General features: G+C 37.2%; 1 protein-coding gene across 8 annotated transcripts in view; it reads right to left on the bottom strand.

The window, feature by feature from the left end:
- The window catches only part of LOC127630466 (kelch-like protein 13), a 103169-nt gene that overhangs the window by 14027 nt on the left and 68314 nt on the right, over positions 1-20828 (bottom strand). For 4 of the 8 annotated variants that reach the window (XM_052108061.1, XM_052108053.1, XM_052108034.1 and 1 more), the window contains 4 exons: positions 10914-11058; positions 4311-4443; positions 2304-2500; positions 1418-2213 (listed from right to left, as the gene is read on the bottom strand). In XM_052108061.1, coding sequence (XP_051964021.1) covers positions 1418-2213; positions 2304-2500; positions 4311-4443; positions 10914-11058 — 1271 coding nt within the window. Of the gene's footprint in view, positions 1-1417; positions 2214-2303; positions 2501-4310; positions 4444-10913; positions 11059-14790; positions 14863-15181; positions 15248-20828 lie in introns of those variants that run through there. The other 4 variants (XM_052108025.1, XM_052108016.1, XM_052108008.1 and 1 more) reach the window with 2 other exon arrangements.

Genomic DNA, 20828 nt, shown 5'->3' on the forward strand with positions numbered 1-20828 from the left:
GATATGGTCTTTTAACCATAGCGTCTGCCTTGCTTAGCAAAAATGATTACATCAAATTCAGACTGATTGAATAAACAGCACATTGATAATTGCATGCACTATTACAAGACAGATTACGATTTTTTTTTTTTTCCCATATTGTTAAGTAGTCAAGATTCACCATTAGTTCCTGTCTAAAAAGCTTTAATAGGTTAATTTTAGATCTAAGAGTCTAATTGAAACACAAAACAGAAGAACTCTGAAATAATAGCATTCATTTGTCCCTACAAATGAATTGGATAAAAATTTAGGGGTGTAAAAATCACATTTCATATAAACTAATTATTGGACCAAGCCAAGGGAAAATCAATTCACCATCTGTCCATTAAACGCAAGGCTTTGTTTTAATAATTTATCCAAATTGAAGTAGTATTAAACTGCAAGAAATTACCAAATATTTACATTCTGTGATCATTAAGCAATGCTCATGTTGTTCCAAACCTGTACAACTGTATGTCTTTCTTCTGTGGAACAAAAAAGGAGCTGTTAGGCAGAATGACAGCCGTCAGTTTCAATTAACTTTCATTGTACGGATGCAATGAAAAGATGGAAGTGAAAGGTCACAGACTAACATTCTGTCTAACATGTCTTTTTGTATTCTAGGGTTGCTCCAATACCACAATTTTGGCTTTGGTGCGATACCTCGGTATCAATACAAAATTGATACTTAAGCAACAAATAAACAGCCTCAGATTACTGAAAAAAAAATACACAAAAAAATTACGATTATAAGAACTGCATAAAGTCTTGCAGTTACAAATTCGGTGTTTTCTGAACACAAAAAAAGTGTGCTGATATTTCATACGCTCATGCTTTTGTGATCTAGCATACATATTATAATAATAATAAGAAAATAACTTAGATGTTAAATTATTGTTAATATTAGTATTATTACTACTACTTTGAACATACAGTATTCATATTTTAGAGTTCTTCCTGTTTGTTTTTATGGTAAATTTTAATAAGCTCCCCATTCCAAATGAAATACTGAAATACCCGCAAGCTATAACCTCACAGTTGCACCGGAGTGTGAGTGTTATTAGCCACTCCTGCGCTGAACACATCGCATCATAAGCATCACGTGAGATCCTCTCATTCATTCTGAAGCATGCAGCGCATGCAGACTATATACTGTGTGTGTGTGTATGTATATATATATATATATGTATATATATATATATATATATATATATATATATATATATATATATTTAATTTAATCATATTCTTTTATGGATTAATTGCGGTAAATTATGACTAAATTTGTGAACTATTCCATTAATATCATTTTAACAAAACATCCCACACTTCCAACAACTGAAACAGCGAGTTTCATAGAAATCTCTCCCCTGCTCTCATACAAAAATAATTTTCTTACCCAGCTCTCCTGCAGCATTTCTTCCTCCCACGGCATACAGATGTCCTTTGAGTGCACTTAGATGAAAGAAGGTTCTCTTCTCATTCAAACATGCCACCTGAATCCACTTGTTATACCTTGGGTCATATCGGAACACAGTATCCACAGCTGTTTTACCTTTAGTGTCATAGTTACTCTGTCCACCAACCACATACAAAAAGTTCCCAATCACCGCAATCCCGTGCTGGTAGCGTGGTGCGTCCATTGGTGCCAAAGCCTTCCATTCGTGCGCTTTTTCGTCAAAAAGTCGCAATTCTTTACTTACAACTAGCTGTTGCCGCAGCACTCCCCCTAGCGTTATTAAATGAGTGTTGTCCGAACGGATAGCAGTTCGTTCTGATTGCATCACTGGCTGCATGTATGGCATCATCTGGTAGTTGCTGGCTTCTAATAAAAGATTAACACAGGTATTGTCTGTACGCATGAAGTCGACAGTCTGTACATGGTTTATGAGTTCTGTTGGACTCATGAGTGGAAATCGGATATTGCGCATTAGCTTGGCGGCGTATTCCATCCGGCCATCTTCGTAACGTAACCAGCGGCAAGCGGCTTTAAACAGGTCAAGCTCACTGCAGTGTTTTAGACTGTTAGAGGAGAGCACAAATGCTAGACGTTCAAATGGAAGTTTGACAAACTCGCCGGTGCCCAGTAGTGAGGGAAAATTCTTGAGGATGAAGTTGTTGACGTATTTGTCAACCTCAGTGAGGTTATAGGTGTTGGCGATACGGCCCACCTCCACACAGTTATCCAATGACACCTACAATGGGAGATGGAGCTGAGATTTAGTACTATAAAGTCTAAAAAACCCTATTTTTAAAAGGCATACAGGTAAAAATCAGTGTCTTACCCCAGAAATGAGAAAGACTTTGCAGAAGTCAAGGACAGGCAGAATCTGGAGAAAGCTAGCAGCCTCTAGGGTGTCCTGTAGGTTTTCCATGTTTAGAGAGAGTTTGGCGGTGTAAATGAAGTCTATAATCTTCTTTAGCCCTATTCGATTCACACCATGTAGCTTTATACACATTAAATCCTGCTCTTTCATTCCACCTGCGGAAACAGTAAAAGAAAATGCAAGGAAGAGATGAAAGAGAGTAAATCGGTGAAAAGAAATGACAGCAAAATAGATTTAAAATAGGAGAATGGGCAGATGAAAAAAAATTAGGGGAGGGATTTGCAAAAGTGTATTGCATAGGGAGAGAATTAAAGGAACAGTGGGGAGTGACAGAAACAATAAGGAGAAAGAGAAAAAAGGAAAAGAGTGAAGATAAGTGAGTCTTACAGCAAGCTGTCACCAATTCTCTCTACCAAGATAATAAGCCATTTATTCAAGAGCCACGTTTGAAATAAATCACACCACTTTCATTCATTCAGATGTGATTTCTCAACTCTTCAGTGAAAGAGAGAGCGCAAAGGATAAATGGAACACAAGGGAGGACGAAAGAAAGCAAAACAGAGAGCAAATCTCTAAGTCTTAATGTGCTGAACCGCTCATGGCACATATCTGCTAACAGGACTCTGAACCCTTTGGAGCTTGATTTGGCTAAATATTTCTCATGTATTAGGAGATGCACAGCATTAGCTGAGATACAGACAAAAAGGGAGAGCACATTTCTCAGCTACATACAAACAGTATAGAATTGAATTTGGCTAGGCAAATTGCTCCCTTTAACTATAACATAGTACTCTCTCACAATGGCTCTGCATTAATTTAATCCCTAGTTGTTGTTTTTTTATGAATTCATCCAGGGTTTTATAGTATGTGGTATTAAATGGCATAATTATTAAGGGAATAACTGAATTCAAATAATGAGATGCTAGCCCTTTCCATCTAACAGACTATCTTTGAACAAGCTTCTCCAAATAACTCTAAGCAAGTCCCTTGCTTTCTTATCTTTTAAACCTGCCTTGCTTTGATCTTTGTGAGCTCTGAGGGAAATCTCTGATGCGACTAAATGAGACTGACATGCTACTGATATTTAAATGAGGAACAGATTGAATAATAAAACAAGCAGACAGAAAAGAAAATATTTAAAGGAATATTCCGGGTTCAATACAAGTTTAGCTTCGTCAAAAGCATTTGTGGCATAATACTGATTACCACAAAAATGTATTTGACTTGTCCCTCCTTTTCTTCAATAAAAGCAAATATCTAGGTTACAATGAGACACTTACAATGGAAGTGAATGGGGGCCAATTTTTTAACATTAAAATACTCACTTATTCAAAAGTATTGCCACAAGACAAAAACAATATGCATGTTAACATGATTTAAGTGTGATAAAATCACTTACTAACCCTCTCTGTGAAAAGTTATAGCCAGTTTAACAAATTCTTGCAATGATGACGTAATGTCAACAAACCCTAAAATGACTGTACAAATTATGATTTAAACAACTTTACAGCTCAAATAATACATGAGTTTATACAGAAGAATTAATGTAAATGCTTTTGTAAAATGATAATCTTCACATTTCCACCTTTAAACCCTCCAAAAATTGTCCCCATTCACTTCCATTGTAAGTGTCTCACTGTAACATACATTTTTACTATTTATAAAGAAAGACGTCGATTAAAGCTTAATTTGTATTAAACCCGGAACATTCATTTAAGGAGACAGTTTAGTTCAGTACAGTACATAATCTTGATTTATAACCCATTCATTCATTTCCATCTCAAATGCATTCTCTTTCTCCTTTCTTTTCGATATCCTCTCACAAACTTTGACCTTTCCGTCTTTAAAACATGGATGTTTTTAATTCTTCCTCTCTTTAAAACTCTCCTCACCTGGAAACTTGGCATTACCTCATATAATCCTTTGTTATCCCATCTCTCTCCCTTCCCTTGTTCTCTCGCTCACCTGTAAACATGGCTTTAAAGTAGTCACTAGAGGAGGCCATCATGGCTCGGTGAACAGGAAACGCTTCATCCCCATCTCCTGCCACCAACGTGACATCACACAGCAGGCCTTCTATCCTCAACTGGTCAAAACCCTGAGAGAAAGAAAGAGAAAGAGAAAGAGAGAGAGAGAGAGAGAGAGAGAGAGAGAGAGAGAAATAAGACAGAGGAGAGAGAATGAAGGAGCTGACAAGCATTTCTGTAGTGCACATAATGAATTCAGTGAACATGGGGAAAAGAATGAATAAAGTGCACTTGAGAAAGAAAAAAAAAAACCCCACTACAGCATCTGTTATTACCTCTCATGAAAACTGAATGTTAAGGAGCAGTATCATTACCATTCGTCCCATGAGCGCCATATCTGAATGAAAGATTGTGGGGTTAATTAATGAACATGAGGTCAGATGTGTGAGGGGACTGCAGCAGAGATGGGCTCCCATGGTGGAGACGAGCCATAATTAACAGTACAAAGCCACCGTCCACTTAACACACACACACACACACACACACACACACACACACACACACACACACACACACACACACACACACACACACACACACCTGCTGTCCGTTTCGCTCAATCCTCTGGCATGTGAAAAGGTAAACGCCAAACATGTGATAGGACATGAATTAAGCCAAGATCCAATCACAGATGTACTTACCAAAACTGCACATAAGCTTATTAACCATCCAAATGCTGTCCTACTCCCTGTGACCTACAATTTATCAGTCATTCTATGATAAATGTGGGAATGACAACTGGCTGTCATGACCGTCCTTACAATATCAGCCAGCACCTGATGCAAAATCTCATACTAATGATGTTGACACACTTGATAAGACATTGACACTTATCATTTGCTGCATCTAATGTGTGATCTCAAAATGTTGAGCAGTTACATAAGGGTTCATGACTAGGCATGTAAGAGAACCTGGTGAGATGTGTGTTTTAGCACTGATGGCTGTTCAGTGTGTGTATTTCTGTGTTTCCTACAGAATTCTGCTCTTTCAGCGAGGGAACCCATCCCCTCTTAATAATTTAATTCTCAAATAAAATATCTAAATATATTATATTCTTATATAGTTTATTATGTATTATATTTACATGATATATTAGTAACAGTTTAATGTTTACATTTATATAATTAAAAAAAAGTTATTCCAAACGTTTATCTGTTGCTAGCTATACGCTGTCATATGAACACTGAACAACACTGATTCTGTGAGTTCATTGGTAACACTTTAAAATAAAGTTAGTTAATGCATTAACTATCATGAACAAACAATTAACAATATATTTTCTACGGCATTTATATCAATGTTATTTCATGTTAGTTCATGGTTCAATAACTAATGTTAACTAATATAACTTTTGATTTTAAAAATGTAATAGAATATATTTTAATTAACATTAACTAAGATTAATAAATGCTTAATATGTATTGTTCATTGTTAGTTTATATTAGGTACTAATGTTGCTAACTAATGTTAACAAATGGAACCTTATTGTACACTTATAAGTGTTACCAGTTCATTCATTCAAGGATCCATCAGACTGTGCACCTTGTGATGGGGCCCACTTATTCCTCACTATTATTTGGAACCAAGTCAACTTTAATATTATATCATTGTAATATAATACTGAATCATAATAATGATAATAATAATAATAATGGTTATTACTACTACATTAAGAAATTACAGAAATGTATTGTATATGTTTTATAATAATAACTATATTAATACTATGTTTATTAATATACAAGTAATATTTCTCTAATAATTTCTCAACTTGCATGTGTGGGATTTTGGAAGAAAACTACAGGAACTTTCTGTGTGAAGTTGCATATACAATAGCCTTTGAACGAGCGCCCTTATTCCAGATAAAGTGAAATGCTCTCATCTCCTCTTCTGTCCACAAAAACCTGGTGTCATAGGATAATTTTAGATTTGTAAAGTAACCTGTAGTGGCCAATTAAAGTGAATTTAAAGCACTGTAACAATAAGCCTGGCCCATGTTACCAAACCAAATTTAATGCAACACACCTGTTAATCTGTGCACGAGATGAAATTTGTGAAGCGATCAGAGAACCACCTCACAAGTGCTCAGAACACAGCTGTGCAAGAGCAGCGTGTGCAGACCATTTGATTAAATTACAGCTCTTGGCAGTTTAATATTCACTAATGGTCATATCTTGATTTAGATTTTATTTTGATGTATAGTTCAGCCCTACACAATGCCAATAGAATGACATGTTGTTTTTGCGTTACTTCACGGCATGCGGCTCTGTTAATCTTATCACATTCCATTCAGAATGCAAACTCACAACTTTTTTTGAGTTCATTCTCTGATTTCAATGCTTGAATTGGGAAAATATGAAGAAGAAAAAAAACTATTTAATAAATAAATGAATAAGGCAAAGAAAACAAATTTTTATTGCTCCCATTAGCATCTTTTCCACCATTGGGCTGAATGGTTCTCATTGGGAAGCTGTGCCGTTCTTTGCTGATCCGGGTCAGTTGGCACGGTTATGGTTTCTTTTTCACTGTGGTGCTTGAACAAATTAATACAAATAAAAGTACCAAATACATTAATTGCCAATGGCATGAGAGGTAAACATTGGAGACTGAGCTAAAGGGAATTTTCACACATTCCAGTTTTTAGGACTATTTTTCCCCTGGTTTTTGCTAATGCACAGGAAAGATGTGCCCAAAAAAAGCAGCTATAGTTTGCACATTTCTGCAGCTTTTTATAAAGAAAACATGTGTGTATATATATATATGGATATATATCGTGATATTTACAGTATAAAAACTGTGTTAGAAACTTTTATTAGGAGTCAATAGTTGCCCCCTCATATCAGGTTTAGGGCCATTTTTTCTAATGATAAATACTTCACTTGAATAATTTTCATGAAATAGATTCTGAATCTGAACAATTGTGCCTATAAAAACTAATTTGTCAAATACAAAAAGAAGCTTTAAACAATACACAAGATTTATACCACAAACACTGAATATACACTCACCTAAAGGATTATTAGGAACACCTGTTCAATTTCTCATTAATGCAATTATCTAATCAACCAATCACATGGCAGTTGCTTCAATGCATTTAGGGGTGTGGTCCTGGTCAAGACAATCTCCTGAACTCCAAACTGAATATCAGAATGGGAAAGAAAGGTGATTTAAGCAATTTTGAGCGTGGCATGGTTGTTGGTGCCAGACGGGCCGGTCTAAGTATTTCACAATCTGCTCAGTTACTGGGATTTTCACGCACAACCATTTCTAGGGTTTACAAAGAATGGTGTGAAACGGGAAAAACATCCAGTATGTGGCAGTCCTGTGGGCAAAAATGCCTTGTTGATGCTAGAGGTCAGAGGAGAATGGGCCGACTGATTCAAGCTGATAGAAGAGCAACTTTGCCTGAAATAACCACTCGTTACAACCGAGGTATGCAGCAAAGCATTTGTGAAGCCACAACACGCACAACCTTGAGGCGGATGGGCTACAACAGCAGAAGACCCCACCGGGTACCACTCATCTCCACTACAAATAGGAAAAAGAGGCTACAATTTGCAAGAGCTCACCAAAATTGGACAGTTGAAGACTGGAAAAATGTTGCCTGGTCTGATGAGTCTCGATTTCTGTTGAGACATTCAGATGGTAGAGTCAGAATTTGGCGTAAACAGAATGAGAACATGGATCCATCATGCTTTGTTACCACTGTGCAGGCTGCTGGTGGTGGTGTAATGGTGTGGGGGATGTTTTCTTGGCACACTTTAGGCCCCTTAGTGCCAATTGGGCATCGTTTAAATGCCACGGCCTACCTGAGCATTGTTTCTGACCATGTCCATCCCTTTATGGCCACCATGTACCCATCCTCTGATGGCTACTTCCAGCAGGATAATGCACCATGTCACAAAGCTCAAATCATTTCAAATTGGTTTCTTGAACATGACAATGAGTTCACTGTACTAAAATGGCCCCCACAGTCACCAGATCTCAACCCAATAGAGCATCTTTGGGATGTGGTGGAACGGGAGCTTCGTGCCCTGGATGTGCATCCCACAAATCTCCATCAACTGCAAGATACTATCCTATCAATATGGGCCAACATTTCTAAAGAATGCTTTCAGCACCTTGTTGAATCAATGCCACGTAGAATTAAGGCAGTTCTGAAGGCGAAAGGGGGTCAAACACAGTATTAGTATGGTGTTCCTAATAATCCTTTGCGTGAGTGTATGTTACATTTAAATAATATGAAGGCTATGTAAGTTTATACAGCTCACTATTTTCTATCGTCAGGGTGATTTTGATGTGTATAGAACTGTTTTTTTTTACCATAAATGGGAGCATTTTCTTCATGACTGATGTTTTCAGAGATGTTAAACCATATTATGTTATCTAGACAGCGACAAATCACTACATTGTATGAATACACTCTAAAGCTATTCTAAACCCCCTAAGCTAGAACAATGAAATTATTTAACAAGAAATATCCCCACAAATATCTGGGGCATTGTTGTCATTTTTAGTGGCCTTTTGCCACAAGACCTGGTTAATTTCTGACTCTGATGCGCACACACACTAAACTACCATCTTCAGCTAAAAGTCCAGTGTGAAATGCCAGTGTGTGTACAGTGTTTCCGATACATCAGGACACAGAGCCTAAGGGTGCACACCCAATAAAATAAAAAAATTAGTGCTGTCTCTGAATTAAATGACTTGAATCAAATCATCTTTCCAGCAGTTAGTGATATTGGCGAGGACGAGGGCTGCTGCGCTTTAGGACACATGTGGCATGTGACAGATTTAAACTAAAATGTAGCCGCTTCATCTCAGACATGATAACCGGCTACCATGTTAACAGTTCTAACCAGACTATGCGTTCTTAAATCTACACGATAGCACAATTTGCACCCACTAAGAGTTTGTAAAGAATGTTTGTGTATCTCGAAGCATTGGCGCAGAAGGTGGCGCATCCCCCTGACATATGGAGAACTGTTTGACACAGGTTTGAATCGGAACCGGAATCGTTAAATTCCTTATGATTCCCATCCCTAGATACATGCACAATTGTCTGTCATATGTTAAAATAATGATCATCAATAGCATTTTGATTTACCAAACACTTTCAGTCAAACTAATTCATAGCACTATTACAGCAGTAGCTGGTTGTTGCCCTGATGCTGATGGCGAGCTTGGTGATGGATGGCAGCTGTCAATAGTGACCTAGTCACGGCAATGTCAACTGTTACTGCTGATGACAACAAGAGATCACGTAATATGAGTGTATGTCTGTGTTCATGACATGAATGTCTGTGTTCATGAATTTTCCCCCCATGTAAAGGGTGACTGAACTTCTTTGCAGTTCAGAGACGAACTCTCTGGCATGCAAATGTCCAAAAAGTCTAAAAAAAACACATGCAAACATATTACCCACAGGCCAGAAAAATCAACACCTAGATGCACAAAGTGGACATTAACATTCATCCAAAAAAAGTATTTGGACACTCAAGACAGACTTGAAAAAATATCAAACAAAGTAGCATCTACAAACAGATATAACTTAACTTTTCTTGCCAACTGTATACTTTTTTTAGTGGATGTATGAAGCCAGCTCTCCTAAAGTTATCAATGTAACCACAGGCTCAAGTTTGACTACAAGAAATGTATCCAAATTATACATAATTTAAAAGATTTCTATTGTTTAGTTTTTTTACTTTGAAACCTAACAAATGTCATTTTGAGAAATGTTTTCAAATACTTTTTGAGGTCACAAAATGTACAGATGCACTATATATCAGATGTCCTTCACCTATTAATCTGTCTGCAATGACTGACTTGGCAATTTCCATTTTAATTCTCACTTTTGTTTCCACACAAGCACACAATGACACATGTCAGGTGACCTGCAGATACTGTACGTGCAAATTAATCTTCTCTTGGACATCATTTGACAATATGCATATGAGCTGCCAGTAACAGCAGTAATAACCTTCACAGTCTCTTACAAACACTTGTCTGTGGCACAATGCCATGGTGGCAGATGGTGATGCCCCAGATACTGACTATAGGCGCAGTCACATACCTTTTTATGGCAAAATTCTGCAGGCAAAATACAGTAATGTCAGTGGGAATCCGCACGATTGTGGATTTCGTTCTATGGACTTCTGATTGCAAAGAATTACCCCTTGTGGATTCCGTGTGAAATTCGAGTTTGGTGAACTTTGACAGGCGAATTCACCACGTTGACCAGTGGAAGTTGCATGGTTTGGAAGTGACCTTCATGTGGGTGGTGCTTCGTACACGGCAACGCTGAATATTCACAATGGGCAAGGATATAATTTTAGAGGTGAGTTTCTTTTTATCTTAAGTCTTAGAGTATTATGTGCAGTGTTAAAAAGAGTCTTCTTGACAATTATATTTTTGCTGGTTACAAACACGATCAACGTCCGGCCACGTCATCTTCACCTGCGGAATTCCGCCATGCGAAGGTATGTGTGATCACGCCTTATGACATTTCATATGTACGCAAACACACAAAACACACCCTCACCTGTAAAACAACAGAACTGTGTGTGTTGCTAGTAAAGAAGCGTGTATTTCCTGTTTTTGAGGCCTGCAAGTGGGAAGAGAGCCCCATTTCACTGCATCCCAGGGACACCTTCATCATCTGAGCATCATCATCCTCCACCAGTGATCTGTCCATCAGAGAGAGAGAGAGAGAGAGAGAGAGATGGTTAATATGCAGAATTAACTTTTTATCATGTTTGAAGGTTATATATAAAGCACTCAGTGCATTTGTCTGTAAGCACAGATCAAATATATTTGACTACAAATGCAATATTGATTCATGTGATGTGTTTCCTTATGATTTTCCATCAGCACATCACACATCACTGTTAGTTAAAAGAGTACATCACACAGACACCCCCTCCAAACAAAATGAACACATAGCAACAACACATCATCTTCAAGACAAGGAACCCAAATCACAACATCTTGAAAATTATTTTCCCCACTGTCATACACAGACATGTTTAACAGACACAACAGATAGAAGATATTTTAGGCCTCTCAGAATCATTCCTTTTACTACAAAGTCTTGTCTTTTCAACAGAGGCTTCTCATTTTCAAGAGCCTTAAATCAGTATTCATCATAAAACTTGGTCTAGCAACATGAAACCAATATAATTTCTTTAATGGGACATATTTTCCAGTGAAACAGGGAATTAAACAGGAACAAAACTTATAGGCTAGGACTATCCATTGGGAATTTATAAAAGTGGGCATAACATTTCAGACGTAATGATGATTAGAGGATGGGTTGAAAAAAAAAGAGAGATTGGTGACAAGAAAAGAAAAAGACTGGCTGAAAAGAAAAGTTGTTTCAGAGGCAGAACAAGTTATATTTGATGGAACAATCTATTTTGTGTGTGTGTGTGTGTGTGTGAGCGGGTATTTATCACTTTGTGGGGACCAAGTGTCCCCATAAGGATAGTAAAACCCGAAATTTTTGACCTTGTAGGGACATTTTGTCAGTCCCCATGAGTAAAACAGCTTATAAATCATACTAAATTATGTTTTTTGAATATGTAAAAATGCAGAAAGTTTTCTGTAATGGTTAGGTTTAGGGATAGGGTCATGGGATAGAATATATAGTTTGTACAGTATAAAAACCATTATGTCCCCATAAAACATGGAAACACAACATGAGTGTGTGTGTGTGTGTGTGTGTGTGTGTGTGGCATATTTTGCACAGTTGTATTGTTTGGAATGAGACCATGAATGTGAATTAAGATAATAAATAAAAATGCTGAAGAGCTGAGAATGGGACAGAGTAAATAAGTTAACCTGACTTTTTAGGACACATCTATAAAACATAAACATCAAGCAGGCTTATTAGGCTAATCTATATTTGCCATTTCTTTCAAGTCTAATGGTAAAACAGCAAACAAGTCAAAATAGTTTAGGATCAACCATGATTCTAAATGACAGAAGAACACAAAACAGTCTTTATTCAGAAACTAAAAAAGACAAACAAAGAATAGGGGGCTATAAGTGACTGACTACAAAATTTTGAACAAAAACAACCACAACAACCAGACAAACAGTAGGGGTCATATAAAAGGGTTTGTAAACATCAGGATTTATAAAAAGCAAATGTGACAACTTTTGTCAATTTATATGCACATTTTCACTGGTATTGCCATGATAGCAACTCCAGTGCCTTTATGCCGCTGTTCTATGGCAATGTTGCAGAAACAAATTCTCCAATCACTGTTAATGAACTGTTACTGGTTTCTAAAAAAATTATAGCTAAAATCTTTCTGTGCTCATGTTGACAATAAATGCAACAGCGGAGAATGAATTTGCTTTTTTCAACCGAAAACACTTCCAATGCATTAATGCGAAAGGAGTCGTCAAAATCTTATGTTTGGCTTGTTAGATGTTAGAAAACAGTACATTCAAACAAAGCCTTCCACACTGCAGTACTGCCCAACATTGCCCAAAAAAGGGGTTCTACTTTTTGACCCTGACCCCCAGCACAATGACCTTGACAGTGACCATCACAATATGGTAGTCAATGCAGCAGCAATTCAGCCCATATCATTCAAATGTAAAAAAAAAATTATAAGCTTGGGGCCTGGGTAGCTCAGTGGTAAAGACCCTGGAGTTTTCTAGTTCGAATGCCAGGACATGCTGAGTGAATCCAGCCAGGTCTCTTAAGCAACCAAATTGGCCCGGTTGCTAGGGAGGGTAGAGTCACATGGGGTAACCTCCTCGTGATCGCTATAATGTGACCGCATGAATTTGCTCTCGGTGAGGCGCATGGTGAGTTGTACATGGATGCCACGGTGGATGGCATGAAGCCTCCACATGTGCTACATCTCCGCTGTAAGCTCAACAAGCCACGTGATAAGATGCGTGGGTTGACGGACATGGAGGCAGCTGAGATTCGTCCTCCACCCGGATTGAGGCAAGTCACTACGCCACCACAAGGACTTGGAGCACATTGGGAATTGGGCATTGCAAATTGTGAGAAAAAAAAAATTTGAAAAAAAAAAAAATACAATTGTAAGCTCATATGTGATAAAATATTTCATTCCATTTGGTACTCAATTTGGATCAAAGACATTTCTGTAAGTTTATTGACAGCTTGTAAAATATATGTATTACCAGTACTTGTCAGTTCGCAACCTGAAGGTTTTTGTTTATCGCAGTTACTGTACGGTGAAGCAGCCTTGTTGCCAGATGGTGTAACTCGCATTATTTTATTTCTAACACACACAGAAAAAACAGGAAAAAATATTTTCTATAATATTTTCTACCTTCTACTTCCATGAGTGACTTCATTTTGAAGTCTTCTGAAGCTTCTCCTCTTTACTTCCTCCATTGTTTCTACAAGCAAATTCACTAAGAAATATGGCCAAGTTTAAATTGATGTTAAATTATAAATGATTTAAAAAGTGCTATAAGAAGCACTTACAGTATGGTTAACACTGTGTGCCTAAAGGTACACGTGCGTTTACAGATAATTTAGATGAATGAAAGAATTGTGTGCAGGACATGGTGTATGTGCGGTTTAATAATTTAAAATGTTTTGAATATTCCTTAAACTTTAGCACTGGACAATAGAAAAACCTATAAGGTCAACACAATTACATCTAAAGTATTTCATGGTTCTCAACCATAAGAATCGCAGCATCAAGCTCTATTGCTTTAACAAATTAAAAGAAGAAAGAGTCAAAAATGTTGCCCTTTCATCTAGGTTTACAAAGTGATCCACTGTCATGGATGAAAAGATGCGTAACAGTGAGATGGTTTTGGGATCAATCGCTAATTGATTTGGCATACCTCCATGGAATCGGGGAACATAAAAAAAAAAGAAACAACTTAAAAGATTATAGTATTGTAATGCTTGTCACGATACTGAACCAATACATTGGCACCACTTTTCATGCATTGCACGGCACTGCCAGTTTTCAGTATTCACAACTAAATGCATCACCTCCAAAATTGTACGATACTGCATTTGTAGGCAATGGTTGAAGCAAAGATTTGAGGTGCATCCAAACAGGTGCAGCCATCTGAATCGAAACTAAGCATGTCAATTACTGTTAGTTAAAATATTGGGATGCTATTGGTGTGAACTTATTGCAGTCATATTAATAAATACATTATTAGTACATGAATAAATAGTAATGTGTTGCAATATTCTGTATATCGCAACACAGAATGATAATATGTACTGTATCGAAAATACATGGTAACAAAGGAACCTGGGTGATTCCACGTCCTACAGAGCTATGGTGGAAGGGACATGCTAGTCAGGGAGTCACTAGCAGATGTTGAGAAGCTTCTATGGTAAAAAAGGAGGAGACTAAAATGGCAGACACAGTCACATGACACAAAGCGGATTTGTGCATTACCCTGTCAGGTGATAGGTTGGAGATGCAGCAAGCAGAGAGTGGGTGGTCCACACCACAAACGAGTGCTGGTGGCTGCCAAAAACAATGAGATATAAGATCACTTAACACACGCACACTCTGAGAATACATGCAAACACACACATGAAATAGAGAAAAGCTTATGCACAGACAAGTGCTTACAAGTGGACAGACAGCCACTAGATGTCTGGATCCCGACCTGATTTTCAGACCGTTTTAAAAAGTATAACTTTGGGTTTTGATTTGTAATAAATGAAATATTATGAAAATTATATTAATAAATATTGTGATTAATATAAAAAATAGCTTTGTTTTAATAGATTTTTTTAATAGATGTTAAACATGAAAAAATATATGTAAAAACATAACTCACTCATAGGCATGTGTGAACAGGGGTTAGGGGTTGTTCACACAGAGCGTGCATTTGTGTGCATCTGCATTGGTTTTCGATCGTGTTTTATGTTAACACAGTGTCTCCTGCAGGACCAATCACAATTTTAGACACTGTATCAAGTAAAAGAACTTTAAAATAAAAAAAAAAGTATCTGATTCCTCATATCATGACACCTTTAAAATGTATCAGTACCAGTCTGGTATGGGCCAGGTTTGGGCTTTAACTTAATGCCAGTGCAAACCTCTAACAGACACACACAGTCTGACAAATAATATAAAATGACAATTGCCAATCATAACATTAAAGAAGAACAGGACTGACAGAAAGATCACAAGGGAATTAATTTATTAAATAAACAGTTTATATTGGTCTCTTAAGTATTTAAATTAGTCTGATGAATTAGATAAAGATGATTGTAGTGATGGGAAAATGCATCGCTTTAATTAGGACAACCTGACATGAGATGGCAGACCATAACACACAACAAACAGACTTTGAAATCGAAATGGTGGTGAGACATGACATGAACATATTGACGAAACATAATCAAACATACAAAGACAGCTTTAATGTTCCAACCACACAGTACAGATATTCCACTCTCACTACGTACTAACCATCAAATGTGACATAGGATTACATTTCTTTAGAAGGACCATGAGACATATAATTAGTGATGAGGAGAGATAATGAAATATGAGTGGAGGCAGACATTTATGCAGAATGAGAGATAGATGAATTGAGAAAGGAAGAGAGAGAAAGAAAGAGAGTCAGACAAAGAACATCAGCATAACAGCATTTTATATATTTTTTTTAAATGTAATTCTGCATCATGGAGTTCAGTAAAATCGCTGCATAACAAGACAGCAGAACAGCTGGGCTGACACCACACACAAATGGAGAGGGACCTCGACATATTCTGATTTGATTAACCAACATCCTTCTCAACTCTCCTGGACCAGATCCCTGCCTGTTAATTAGGCTTTGAGCACACGGACGGACACACACACATACACACACACACCTGCTCTAACACCTGGTATTAATCAACAACATCCCTGAATAAATGACACTATCATGCATTTCCCTAGTAGACTTTTAAAAGTAAAGTGAAAAAAACACTGAATGAGCACATTATTAGGAACAATACACTACTACTGTGTAGGGCTTCTCTTTGCTATCAAAACAGCCTCAATTGACATTTTGCATTTTGCATCCTTTGAGATTCTGGTCCATGTTGAAATTATTGCATCAAGCTTTTAGATTTCTCAGCTCCACATTCTTGCTGCAAATCTCCTGTTCTACCACATCCTAAAGGTGTTCTATTCAGATCCGGTGATTGGGAAGGCCACTGAAGAACAGTGAACTCAATGTCATGTTAATGAAATCTGTTTGAGATTACTTTTGCTTTGTGATTTTTTCACATGGTCAGCAACAGTACTTAAATAGGCTGTGGCATTCAAGCGAATACTGATTAGTATTAACGGGCCCAAAGTGTGCCAGGAAAACATTCATCACACCATAACACCACTGCCACCAGCCTGGACTGTTGACACAAGGCAGGTTGGGTCCATGGATCCATGCTATTGGCACCAAATTCTGACCCTACTGTCTGTGTGCCACAGCAGACATCGAGATTCATCAGACAATGCTAAGTTTTTCCAGACTTCAACTGTCCAGTTTTGGTGAGCCTGTGACACTACAGCCTCAGCTTCCTGTTCTTGGCTGACAGAAGTGGAACTCGAGATCGAGAGGTCTCCTGCTGTTTTAGCCCATGCACCTCAAGGTTCGACGTGTTGTGCCTTTTGTGCTGATATTCTGCTCACTACAATTGTACAGAGTGCTTATCTGATTTACCGTAGCCTTTCTGTCAGCTCGTATCAGTCTGTTCATTCTCCGCTGACCTCTCTCATCAACAAGGCATTTTCGCCCGTTCTCTCATTTAATCACAATGCCACTCACAATGTTTGTTTGTTTTTTTGGCACCATTCTAGGTAAAAACATTAGAAAATGGGTGAAGAGAGGGAGAGCACACGAGCGAAAGATACAGATGACTGGTTTGATATTATTATATGTGTTTTTGAAGCTAAATATAACTACTATGCCCTCTCTAGAATGTTTTTCCTAAAAAGATATAATAGTGAAGGACGACTTTAAATCTAGGACAAAATGCTTGAGGGAGGGAGCATGTACCTGCTGCTAGAGGATTGCACATTCAAGACATTTTAGTTCTGATGTTAAACTGGTGCAATGTTAGATCAAGGTGTTTGATTAGGGTAAAGGGAACAGTGGGCCACAAGGGGGCCTCAGCAAATTTCCAAGGGGGACACAATATGACTTAACATTACTTTAATATGCTATATTAAATATTCTACGGGCATTTTCACATCCAGCACTTTTGGAGAATTTGTTTAAAAACCTGGTGCGGTTTCTGCATTTATGAAAACAGCAATTGCACACTGATCTGCACCAAATCAATCAGTCTCAAAGTTAGTTTGGAATAGGGCTATATATTTTATATATGTGTTACTTTATCATTCCTGAGATAATATTAGTATGATTGCTTCTACGGCATTAGAAACTTTTTGACAGATTTAAAAAACAAACATACAAGAAAGTGTGTGCTCATACACTGAAAACACCACATCATGAGCATTATGCGCAATCTGTGTGTGCGGTAGATGACAGAGAGCATAGCTCATTCCCGCTACAGTGTGCAGCACATCCAGACTACATATACATTTACTTAAATTGCAGCCTTTTACAGTTTAATAATCACTCTGGTTCATGTAGCGACCGGCCTTTCTGGAGGTGTGAAGCAGAAGTCATAAACATACAGACTGAAATGGCTTCACTCTGTATCAGCCCAAAAAAAAAGCTCCATTTAAATAGAAAAATCTGAAAGATATATATCACTACTGTATAGTTACGAATGTAATATTCACTGTAATATTACTACTACTACTACTACTAAAAATAATAATATGAATAAATCAATAATAATTGTATTATATTTAAGCAATATCTCACGTGCTCTGTTGTGCAGCACTTTATTTAATGTTGTATTTTGGATTGTGTTGTGAGGATCTGTATAAAAGTATTTCATATGATAAAAATAATGCAATGTTATGTTGAAAATTAGTTGTTCTATTGAAATTTTTTTTAAAGATGAACTACTTAACTTTGTGCTCTCTATCGACATCATTGGTTGAAACTTAAAATTCCCCGTGAAGTGCCTTGAAAAACACAGCTTACTTTACACTGTTGGTGTATTTCCTACTGAAACCTGAAGTTGGGGTGGGACTTGTTGAACCGCTCATGCCATTTTTTCACACACACACAGACGCATTCCTCTGTCCACTGTGCTGCTAGAGACTGAAACTGTACAGAAACTGAGTGATCTCATCCTAGTTCAGCGGCTTTTCCACTGACTTGAGATCCAAACAATGATCAAGCTGATCCTGTTACAAACAAAAGCAATGCATCGCAGACTTCACTAATGATGAGGCAGGAGCTGTTGAGCATGTCATGTAGATGAATCAGAAACAAGTGAATAAAACACTACAACATATCAATGTTTTGAATCATACTACGCTAAATAGAAAGAGCAAATAAAACTTGTGATGTACATCCCAAGTAAAATGGCTGCATAAAATATAAACTCCAGACACTTTCATCGTGTCTAACTCCTGTGAATGCGTTCCAATCAGAAGTGATAGTCCTTATGCCCTATTCCTTTCAAAGACACTCTGAGGGGTTCAGGGCTCTGAAAGGTGATAACATTCAGTCACAACTCATTTCTACAGTGATTATTATTGGACATTCTGTTTGAAAATACCCCACAACATGGATTGTGCTCTCTTTGAAGTGCCCTGCAAAGAAATCATCAGTGCAGGTGAGCAGATTATTGGGGCAGGTTACTTCTCGTTCTAAAACGCATTTGATAGGACAAAGTTTCTCTAGTACAGTTTAACGCCATGACTTGACCGTGTCTGTCTAGCCAGAAGAGCGAGACTGCAGAATTGAAATGCTTATATCTTCTCAAAATAAACTGTCAACCTTTAGAAGTACACTGGCATATAGATGACCCTAAAGCTATAGATATGTACTAAAAGCAGCAGAACTTTCATTTTGATTTCACAGCTAACCTTCACATCGCCTATGTGTTATCATGACTGGAGATGGAGTCATAACGTGCTATTTTCATGTTGATGTTATATGATTAAACATTTGAAACAGAAATATTACATGCTTTGATGAAGATAAACAGCACTCTTATTTACATTTTTGAACGACACGCAATTGACACTTTTCTGACACTACACGCGAAGCACTTTTAAATAGAGAACAGGGGTCTCACCCACCAACAGTATATCTTAATATAATTATGCAAGTGTTTTATCTACAAATAATGATTGAATTGTACTACACTTTTAAAATTAAGAGGTTAAACTCATGATATGTCTGATACAAGTCCAGCAGAAGACTTTGATTTTATACTGAATGGACCAGCCTCAGTTACTATAATAGCATGTCTATGCAATGCACACAATAACACCGTAAACCTAAAACAAGGATTCAATAAAGAGGGGGATATATTTTTTTTAATTAAATGTAAAAATAATATGCTCAATTTCAATTTCAGAAGTCATACATATTAAACATGTCACAATAACTTCACCGGACAACATAGATTCATCGCGATCGGTTAACACAGGAAATATGTTCGATTCATACAAGCATGACAAGCAATATAAGCTTCAACAACCCTACCAGAAAACATATCCAAGCATTATAGCAGGTAAACAACTTTAAAAACAACTAAACTCATACTTAAAAAAAAAAAATGTTATCAGGACATGTCTAATTTGACCATCTTTATGTGGCTTACTCACTGTGTTTGTGTGTGCGTGAGAGAGAGAGAGAGAGAGAGAGAGAGAGAGAGAGAGAGAGAGAGAGAGAGAGAGAGAGAGAGAGAGTGAGTGAGTGAGTGAGTGAGAGAGAGAGAGAGAGAGAGAGAGAGAGAGAGAGAGAGAGAGAGAGAGAGAGAGAGAAGCGAGATGTTACAACTCCTATCCATCCGAATAACAGATGTTTATTTGTAGTGCAACTGCTGATTGGATCACTTTTCTTTTTTTTTTTTTTTTTTTTATTTGTTTGTGGCCGAAATGAAAATGGTTCAGTTCTTAAGAGGAATCAGTTGAGAACCCTCGGAGAAGCCGGTCTTTTTAATGGCAGTAGAACATGGGCAAACATTACCAAATTTTGGTTAAAAGGAATTCCTTCTAGTTTTTGTTATTATATTGCAGTTCAAATCGTGAATGTTTTCTAATGCATTTCACATTACATTTTACATTTATTCATTTAGCAGATGCTTTTATCCAAAGCGACATACAAATAAGAAATACAACAAAAGCAATTCATCCTAAGGAGGCAATAATATGAAATGTGCTGTAAAATAAAGTTTTTAAATGCTCCGGTAAGTACAAGTAGTGAGTAGAGTCACTGCGGAAAGAACGGATAGAGATTAAATGTTTTTTTTTTAATAGAAGACAATGGCATACTCGACAATACACAACAAGAATTGAAAATGTGTACCAGTTAATACATTTTTATCTGTATTGTT

The sequence above is a fragment of the Xyrauchen texanus genome, chromosome 3 (genome assembly GCF_025860055.1).
Source record: "Xyrauchen texanus isolate HMW12.3.18 chromosome 3, RBS_HiC_50CHRs, whole genome shotgun sequence".
NCBI lineage: Eukaryota > Metazoa > Chordata > Actinopteri > Cypriniformes > Catostomidae > Xyrauchen > Xyrauchen texanus.